Source organism: Asterias amurensis, chromosome 17, assembly GCF_032118995.1.
Source record: "Asterias amurensis chromosome 17, ASM3211899v1".
NCBI classification, from domain to species: Eukaryota; Metazoa; Echinodermata; class Asteroidea; order Forcipulatida; family Asteriidae; genus Asterias; species Asterias amurensis.
This window is the reverse complement of record NC_092664.1, coordinates 13,823,006-13,832,730: the sequence shown is the minus strand read 5'-3', so window position 1 is coordinate 13,832,730 and position 9,725 is coordinate 13,823,006. Positions and strand designations below refer to the sequence as shown.

At 39.2% G+C, this 9,725-nt stretch overlaps 1 protein-coding gene across 1 annotated transcript; it reads right to left on the bottom strand.

Annotated features, from left to right (window-relative positions):
- Window positions 1–2,491: 2,491 nt before the first annotated feature.
- LOC139950024 (uncharacterized) lies at window positions 2,492–9,582 on the bottom strand. The gene is made up of 5 exons (XM_071948649.1): window positions 8,986–9,582; window positions 8,065–8,185; window positions 7,507–7,630; window positions 6,437–6,597; window positions 2,492–5,200 (listed from the first exon to the last, which is right to left on the bottom strand). Exons 1-5 carry the CDS (start codon window positions 9,536–9,538, stop codon window positions 5,032–5,034), a joined length of 1,128 nt encoding a protein of 375 aa, XP_071804750.1. The 5' UTR covers window positions 9,539–9,582; the 3' UTR covers window positions 2,492–5,031.
- Between the last annotated feature and the right edge of the window lie 143 nt (window positions 9,583–9,725).

Here is a 9,725-nt window from a genome sequence, read left to right as displayed (position 1 = left end):
GACGATCAGAGCATACTGATCGAAACGTCGAGTTAACCCAACGGTTCTTTTCAGAACCACCCCAACTCATTTAGAGATTGTTATTACATGGTGTTACCGCAAACTCTTCTATATCTTATCTCCACCATGCAAAGTTTCAAATCCTACTTACCTTGTGTTTTGCATCACTAAATGTTATAGAATGCTATGAGCTCAAAGGAATAATATCATTGAATTTTTTTTTGATTTCCTTGTTTTTTGCTGTTCTCCAGTGCCAAAGTAAACAGGAAAACACTGCAAAATTGGGTGTAAACAGTCGTTTCCTTGTATTTTTGCAATTTTACTAAAGTCACAAACTTGTTAGTTAGATTTGAATAAAGTCTTGTACAATGACTTGCTTACATGCAGTTAAAAGTTACAGCTTACATCCAATTCCTCGGACTATAGACAGTTGCAACGTAATCAGGTGACATGTCCCCATACTGCCGCAGTGTAAGGAATTCATATTTAAGTGGTATCTTGTGATCATGCGTTCATTGTACCAGACACTTATTAAATCGAGCTCGTAAATGGCTTCAAATTCCAAGACAAAATTGCACTAAAAATAAATGAAAAATCCACTTAGTAATCTCTGTAATTTCCACAAATTCAAATTTTAATAGTTATCTAGTCAGTAGTATAACATAGTATTTTTGTATGACACTTTTTGTATTTTTTAAAACTTTACCATGTTTACAGTACAATGATTTAACAGATTAACAAAAATTGGTGAAATGTGTAGATATATTTATATAATAATTCATTATTTTGTACAGCAATAATATTTACAACTTGAGTTTTTAATAAATCTTTGACATTTTTTTTTAGATCCAAGTTCTATTTCAATGAGTAAGTTACTGTTGTTGAGTTGATGTTTTTTTTTTTTTTTAATGTACAAATGTAATAGAAATTTTTTATAGCATGCTTAGAACACAATCACACAAGCGCGAGTGGAATACGGATAAAAAAAACGCTTCTGCGTCCAATACATTGACACTCAAGTATAGGGCATCTGATATGGGCTGTAGACGTGCTATATTTTTTTCGTTTTCAGTGAGGGCGAGTGTGACTGGTCACAAATTTTCCATCCTCATCAAGCCAATGAGATTAGGTTATGTTTTGGGTTTTCCCTGCGCAAAGTTTATGGTTTAGAATGTAATTTTTGCACTGACACCGGATGCGGAGCGTGACACATTGACACTCACAATACGCAGAGTGCAATAATAAAACTAGGAGTAAGTGTTCGCCTGATGTCGCGCTCCGGTTCGAGCATCTGAAGATTAGTGCGTACTGGAAGATGATGGTATTTGACAATGGCCAGCTGGCAACCTAATACATGTAACCCTTATGTATTATGATGCAGGCATGTGAGACTTCTTCTTTTCAGCTGATTTCCTCTTTTTTGGTCTTGATTTTCCTCTTTTTTTTTTCCTTCACTTTCTGTGTACAAAAGGATAGGAATATTATCCTTTCCTCTTTTTTTCTTGCCTGATATTCTCTTTTCCTCTTTTTTCATGGGTAGTAAAACTCACATGCCTGATGATGTGACTGTTCTTTGTGTGTTAAAAGTATTCACATAACCTCAGCGCATGGCTCAGCGTACCTGGTACTGTTCTGCAATATGCAAGGGGTCTTGATTTCTATAGAACCCATGTAATCATGGAACACACCCCGGACATCAATGCACGTCGTCTACCATCTGACCATTGCTATCATTTTGGGGGTCACGTATTTTGTTCATGATTTTTGACAAAATGGCGGACAGAATAGGCATAGGGAGTTGTGCATGGGGTCTCTACCTGGGGCCCAATTTCATAGCGCTGCTAAGCACACAAATTTGATAAGCATGAAACTTCTCCCTTGATAAAAACAAGAATGCCAACCAGATTTCCACTTGATTTTCAGGGCAAGCAAACAACAGCTGTATACCAGTAAGAACGCAACATGCAACAAATGGAAATTTGGTTGGTAATCCTGTTTTTATCAAGGAAGATATTTCATGCTAAGCAAATTTTTGTGCTTAGCAGCGCTATGAAATTGGGCCCTGACGTCATCATCAAAAAAGGCTTGTTAGTAGTGCATTGATTGTGCGTATCGCATGCTACTAGAGTTTTTACATTGAGTTATTCCCAAGTGGCATTCCTGATGGGTACTGGTTTGTTATTAAAGGAACACGTTGCCTTGGATCGGTCGAGTTGGTCTTTGAAAAGCGTTTGTAACCGTTTTTTATAAAATGCATATGGGTAGAAAGATGTTGTAAAAGTAGAATACAATGATCCACACAAACATGCCTCGAAATTGCGTGGTTTTCCTTTTACCTTGTCGACTAACAGGTCGGCCATTTATGGGGGTCAAAATTTTGACTCCCATAAATGGCCGACCATGTTAGTTCGCACAGTAGAAGGAAAACCACGCAATTTCGAGGCAAACTTGTGTGGATTATTGTATTCTACTTTTAAAACATCTTTCCAACCATATGCATTTTATAAAAAACGGTTACAAACGCTTTTGTTTTGACCAACTCGTCCGATCCAAGGCAACGTGAACCTTTAATAGTGAATACTCAATTGAAACAAATACATTAATATAAACACCAATCATGGATCTTTAAATATAAAGAGAAAACAACTCGAAAAAAAAAAAGAAAAAAAAAAGACAACAAGTATCCAACATACAAATAATATATTAAATTTCATTCCAAATTGACTAAGTTTTAGAAACATCCACCTAATATTTAAAGCAGTGGACACTATTGGTAATTACTCAAAATAATTATTAGCGTAAAACCTTTCTTGGTGACAAGTAATGGGGAGAGGTTGATGGTATAAAACATTGTGAGAAATGGCTCCCTCTGAAGTGCCATAGTTTTCGAGAAAGAAGTAATTTTCCATGAATTTGACTTCGAGACCTCAGATTTAGAACTTGAGGTCTCGAAATCAACTATCTAAACGCACACAACTTTGTGTGACAAGGGTATTTTTTCTTTCATTATTATCTCGCAAGTTCGATGACCGATTGAGCTCAAATTTACACGGGTTTGTTATTTTATGCATATGTTGAGATACACCAACTGTGAAGATGAGTCTTTGACAAATACCAATAGTGTCCACTGCCTTTAAGTTAATAATTATCAATTCATTTATTTATTTATTCCCTTACACATCCAACAGCACAATTGCCAATTACAGGGTGAATAGGAAACAAGAAGAAATGTTCAGTTTTTTTGTGCAGGACTCAAATTTGTTTTAAAAAACTCCTCAAGACCAGAAGGCTTGAGCTAAACAAATTTAGTGGACCACAATTTGTTGTACAAGACCAGAGTCAAATATGAGAAAACTTTCAGAGGTCCTGGGGTGGATTTCACAAAGGTAGTCCTAACTTAGGGCTAGTCCTAGGCAATACTAAGAGATAGGACTGGTCCTAAGTTAGGACCAGTAACTCATCCTAACTTAGGACTGGTCCTATCTCTTAGCATTGCCTAGGACTAGTCCTAAGTTAGGACTACCTTTGTGAAATCCACCCCTGGTTGCATGCATTAAACTTTTTTATAACAACTATATTACACATTATAATACACCTCTTGCTTGTTCTGTATTCTGATTGGCTGAAACACGGTCGGGAGGGGTGAACTAATTATATGTAGTCGAGTGATCCTGTCGTGCTCGTTTTGCGGGACTAATGCCTGAGCAGGCACTAGTCTTTTAAAGGGGAGGTACACGTTTGGTAATTGTCAAATACCAGTGTTCTCACTTAATGTAGTCCATCATAACCATAAAATAACAAGCCTGTGAAAATTTGGGCTTAATCGGTCATCGAAGTTGCGAGAAAATGATGAAAGAAAAAACGAATTTGTGTGCTTTCAGATAGGAATAAAAGACTTCTAGCTAGAAGTCTTTTATTATTTGAGTAAGAAACTACCTCTTTCTCAAAAACTACTTTACTTCAGAGGGAGTCGTTTCCCACAATGTTTTATACTATCAACAGCTCTACATTGCTTGTTACCAAGTCAGTTTTTAAGTTAATATTTGTTTTGAGTATTTACCGAACATGTACCTTCCCTTTAACGCCCCCTCTCTTGACGTGAACAGTGAACAGTGAACAGTGAACAGCGTCTACATGTACATAAAACTTCCTTTCTTTCTAGCTACCGGGCAACCTGTAGTCTAGTTGGTATGACACTGCTCTAGAATTGCAAAGGTCGTGGGTTCGAATCCCACCCGAGTAACATGCCTGTGATATTTTTCTCACATGACTCGGGAAAGTACTGAGTATAAAGGACTAACACACATCGGTGTATGAGTAAAAAAAACAAAATTAATTTTCTTTTCGAAGTTTCTTTTCCTGTTTCACATTTGAGACTAGCACAATTTGATAAATAGTGCACTTCAGTCAAAATGTGTATAATAAGACATGTACATGTAAGACATCTGACAAGATGGCCTGACAAGAAGACATCTGACAAGATAGCCTGACGATGATGATGACATGCAAGAGAAGATTGATCTAATCTGCCCCTTTGCATACCCTGTATACTGCATTTGAATTAAGAGGTATTTTATCAAATTCACAGTCAACATTTGAAAAAATTTGTGTCTGTTCAGATCTCACACATTGAGGTAAATGTATTATTATTATTAAATTGAAAACACAAGACCACCCAAGTTGTGGGGTCACAAGTTTTCTAGCCCTACACTAAAACTACTGGGCTTGGTTCATCATTTTTTTGGGGTCCCCAGTCCCAGTACTACCAGCGTGATTCACACTGAATGCGACGCCGGTGCTTGAATCACATCACCCAAATTCCAGACATAAGTTTTTAATTGTAATTTCTTTCTTCAAAGTTTTGTTTCCCAATAGCCAGTTGCATCTTTTATTGCTGGGGTTAATTGTAGTGCCTCCCCAAAGAATTCAGTCTGGAAAAGAGACTAGTACATGTAAATTCAATGTTTCCCCAGCCATTCCCAATTGGGAACTATCTACATTCTGAACCTTGATGAACTACCTCAGGCCTGACTACCTATTCTGTGGTCTGAGTCTCTCTGCCCAATTGGGAACAGAAACGACGACCGTCCTTGTGAGGATGTCGTACGCTGCACGAAAATGAGGATTGAAAAAAACCGTGATGCATGCTGGGAAAAAGAACGCCATGGAGAAATTCTTGATGACCGCTCGGAGAAGTGCTCTGCAGGAAAAATAAAGAAACAAAAATATGGAGACTTTAGAAAATTGATTTGATTTTAACATTACAAGACAAGCTTCTTGTGGCTACTACGGTCAACATATATGTCTTAAAGTAATAAACAAATAGCAACACTGACTATTAAACAAGATGATAATTAAAATTTATGTTGTGCCCATCACATAAAAATGATCGAAAACACATTTTAAAATGCACATAATGCAAGAAAAAAGATAAAGAAACAGGACTCGTCACCAGGCCAGTTCCCTACTATGGGGATACGCCTGTCCCCCAAATAGAGAACTATTACTTATTACATAGGCCTAACCATGAAATAATAATAATTATAATAATTGTGGCTTCTTAGCGCACATGTCCGTCACTCAGTGACGCTCCTGGCGCTGTAACATACAATATATTTCCTGCAAGATGTGGGACTACGTTTGAATTATGAGACCTAATTCTGATAGCACCATGCTATATTTTACAAGGTGCTGTGGCGCAATTTGCTGCCTATCGGACCAGGAACACCGGGGTGAACCCCTTCTCTTTTCGATAAGTGCACTGGGTTCTTTTACATGCGTTACATAACACATGGGACCAACGGCTTTACGTCCCATCCGAGGGACGAAGCAATGGTGAAGTGTCTTGCTTAAGGACACAAGTGTCACGGCTGGGGATTCGAACCCACACTCTGCTGATCAGAAAGACCAGAGTTTGAATTTGGTGATCTTAACCGCTCGGCCATGACACTTCCACAAATACAGGGATAAATAAATAGATACATTACCGAAATGAAAATATCAATTTGGTAAAACAGCAAACCGGCATTACAAAATAAGTTAATCACACAGAGTAGGCCAATCATAGATGTTTTTTCACGGGATAGCAGGTAACTTTGGCTACAAGTGCGTGTGCATACTCCACTTGACTATGCTTACGCAGCTAGTGCAAAAAATCGGCGCTTGCACGTAAGTGGAGAATGGCGATTGTAAGCGCAGAATTTGGTCTCTTTGGAAGATATAGACCTTATGCATTGACGTCATCCAGCGGCCATCTTAGTTGAAAAACGGTGACGAAACAATCGAAACGCACAGATTTGTACGTGCGGCGCACAGGATTGGCCAATGAACAACCTCCTTTTGACCTCTAGGTGAGGGCGCCCTACTGAAATGACGTCATGTGCATAAGGTCTATTACATGAAGGCCAAGAACAAAAAGTAAGACATTGATACTTACTGTAGGTACGTCAAATTCTCTGGGCTAACAACCAGTGCTTTATTCCCACCTAGACCTTGTACTCGATCGCATGACACAACTCGCAGTCCCATACAGTACTTGCCGGGGGTCGCTCCGCCTACTGTGTTACCAAGCCCGTGCATGTACTTCAGGAAAAAAGTCTGCGGAGAAGAAAGAAGTTGGATAATATGTGACCTTCAATTCAACAACGTATCTGTTTCAAAATTCTTCTTCTTGTGTATAAAATTGATCATAATTTGACCCCAGTCTCCAAGATCTCTTGGGCCTTTGTTAATCTTCACTAATCAGCTACCCGACGCCTTCGCTCTTCTTCCAGCGCTCATTTCAAGCTTTCCCTGGGACCCCACAACATGATATGCTATGGCGATCAATGCTTTTTCAAGCTACCCACCAACATTCAAACGATGCCTGCATTGGATACTTTTAAATCATTACTTATAACCCATCTTTTTTGTTTACTTTTTATTTATTTGTGCCAGATTGCCAAAACAAGGCTTTCTGGTTGTGGTTTAGAGACATACATATTAAGTGCTCTAGAAATGTTGTAATTTATTCTTCTGATCATTATAAGTTATCACACAAGCGCGAGTGGAATGTACGGAAAACTAAAGGGCTTCTGTGTCCCATATCCAACGACCCCAAAAACGTATAATTTATCTTCCAGCCGCATTAAGTCATTGAGGTTAGGTTTTGGTTTTGTTTTTGGTTTTGCACGCGCAAAGTTAGGAATGTAATTTTTGCACTGACCGTATGCGGAGAAGGACTCATTGGCACTCACAATAAGCAGCGTGCAATATAGAAACTGGGGGTAGATTATAGCTTTTTATATCACACTCCGGTTCAAGCATCTGATTTGAAGGATTAGCGCGTACTGGAAGATAATAGGGAGGTTTCGCCCGCAGACGGATAAGCATCTGCACACGTTTAGCTATCCGTAAACCTTATGATAGCAGATAGCGAGTAGTGTATGACGTCATAATGATGACATATCCGTCGCACTACCTGTATCCGTTCGCATGCAGAAACTCAATAATAAAATGTCAACATACCTCGTAGCCACACACCACAACCCGATAGATGAGAGCAAACACTAGCATCTGTTGTAGATCTTCAAACGTAGAATCTTCATCAATTTCTTCAATCAAGAAACGCATCATGAAACTACTTGGATCTCTGTAATTAAAAATAACATTTGAGCTTATTACTTCAACAACTTTAATTTTATCTTTGGACAAAGCACGGGTGGTGAACTTGAAGCAGGTGGCCCTCATTTGTGATTTTCAAAGACCAGTAACCAATAAATGTATTACAGGGTGTTATAAGGCTTAGAGGCTTGGAGACTGCCTGGAGCTGGTTGCCTGTAAGTTGCCTTGTGAGACATGACCCATAAACTTTTGTGACGATGACGTCAGTTGAATTGGGTAAAAATATTGTATCTTTAAAGGCACTGGACACCTTTGGTAATTGTCAAAAACTAGTCTTCTAACTTGGTGTATGCTAACGATTATTTTGAGTAATTACCTATAGTGTCCAGTGCCCTTTAACTAGAGAATAAATATTAACAATACAGCAAAAACCTGCTGGTATTTTTTTAAGTCAACACTCACACAATGCCCATGTATTCTATGATGAACAGAGTGACGCCAAACTTCACTATGAAGAGTAGGACGAAGTCGATGATTTCTGCCGTGATGCGACGGTACAAGGAGGGCAGCGTGAACTCACTCGCTGTGAAAGGAACAAGAATTCACGAAATTAATTTTTACTGTTCATTTTTTAACTAGTGGTTTAAACCCGCCGAGGCCTGGTTCTTGATAATTTACTTCGACTGCGTCTTGGTAAAATTATCTAGAACCAGGCCTCATTGGGATTAAACCACTAGTTGAAAACCTCTTCACCACACATTGATTCCCTTAATTAATGACTTGGTCATTATGATTAAGTGTAGCGCAGGCAGAGTGTCAGTGCGACTGCAACTGTACTTGTGGGTCTCACAGGAGAGCCTATAGTTTCTAGAAGTACTGCAACAGTACACCTGGGTCTTTTACTGGGGCAATGTACTCGTCATTATTGATCGGTTGTACGACCGATAATGACAAGTTTCGAAAAAAGGAGTACAGTGCCACAGTATTGGGTCTGCTGCAACTAAGGAGTAGAACCAGACTGAGTCCAACCTAGGTTCAAGTACATGCAAGTCATAATGCAACAAACTAGTTGCGATAATCGTATTCCTCCATCCTCCTGACGATGGTCGGAGTCGGAGAGAATAAAAAGTTACGATTATCGCAACTACACTATCAACAACTACCCAACCTTGTTGGGCTGTTGTGGCTCTCTTTTTACATCGGTCTTATCACCGACTAAATAAGACTTTGTGGTTTATATTGATAAATAAGACTTTGGTAAAAAAAGAGAGTCACAACAGCCCAACAAGGTTGGCTTATCTAATCAACAACAAGCTAATAATACAATATTTCGCTTTTAACAATTATTTTGTATAAATAATGATAATCAGCCATCTGCCGGACCTGTTAACTGAGAAATTTGAGGATGAGCTTGCTGCTGTTGCTGCTGCTGCGGAACAGTCAGTGGTTGCTGATAGGTGAATGGAAACTGCGCTGCTGCTGCTGGTACTTGCATCTGCTGACCTGGAAAAGGGGCGGGGCCCTGCCCAGCAGCAACCCCACCCATCGATGGGAATCCTGGTGGAGAGGTGGGCGTGTCTGCTCCAGGCGGAGGCATCGGTGAAAACGGTGAACCGAAGAAACATGGTGCCATCATGAGAGCATGTTGCGAGCAATAATGCATCCATTGATGTGTGCGATACTGCATCAACCACTGGGATACTTCTTTGGTGTACGCCTTGCAACTGGGTTTTTTAATCTCTTCATTTTGTGTATGATCTTTTTCACCAGAAATCTTGTCCATGTTTTCTAAAGTAGGTTTAGTCTCTGTGTTTTCGTTTCCTTGTAGTTTCCTTCTCACCACTGCTGGCTCTTCTTTCTCCATTTTGCTGAAGATGATACTTAGAACACTGAACGAGATGGACAACCAATATGCAAAAAAAAACATGAAAATCATAAAAATTTGAGCCCATACCAAATTTGATGCTACCACGTACAGAATAGAAACTATTAGTTCCAAGCTTTAGTTCGAGTCAAATACCGTAAACAACCGTCATCATTGGGGGCGTGGGTGATTTTTTTTTTTTGGGGGGGGGGGGACTCGGGTCTAAGCTAGACCCCGAGTCATACACTACACAATTTTC

Coding starts and splice junctions, on each gene's coding strand:
- LOC139950024 (XM_071948649.1), bottom strand. CDS start 9,538: ATGATTTTCATGTTTTTTTTTGCATATTGGTTGTCCATCTCGTTCAGT. Junction 7,631..8,064: donor ATAGAATACATGGGCATTGT/GTGAGTGTTGAC, acceptor TTTTAATTACAG/AGATCCAAGTAGTTTCATGA. Junction 5,201..6,436: donor GAGAATTTGACGTACCTACA/GTAAGTATCAAT, acceptor TTTTTCCTGCAG/AGCACTTCTCCGAGCGGTCA.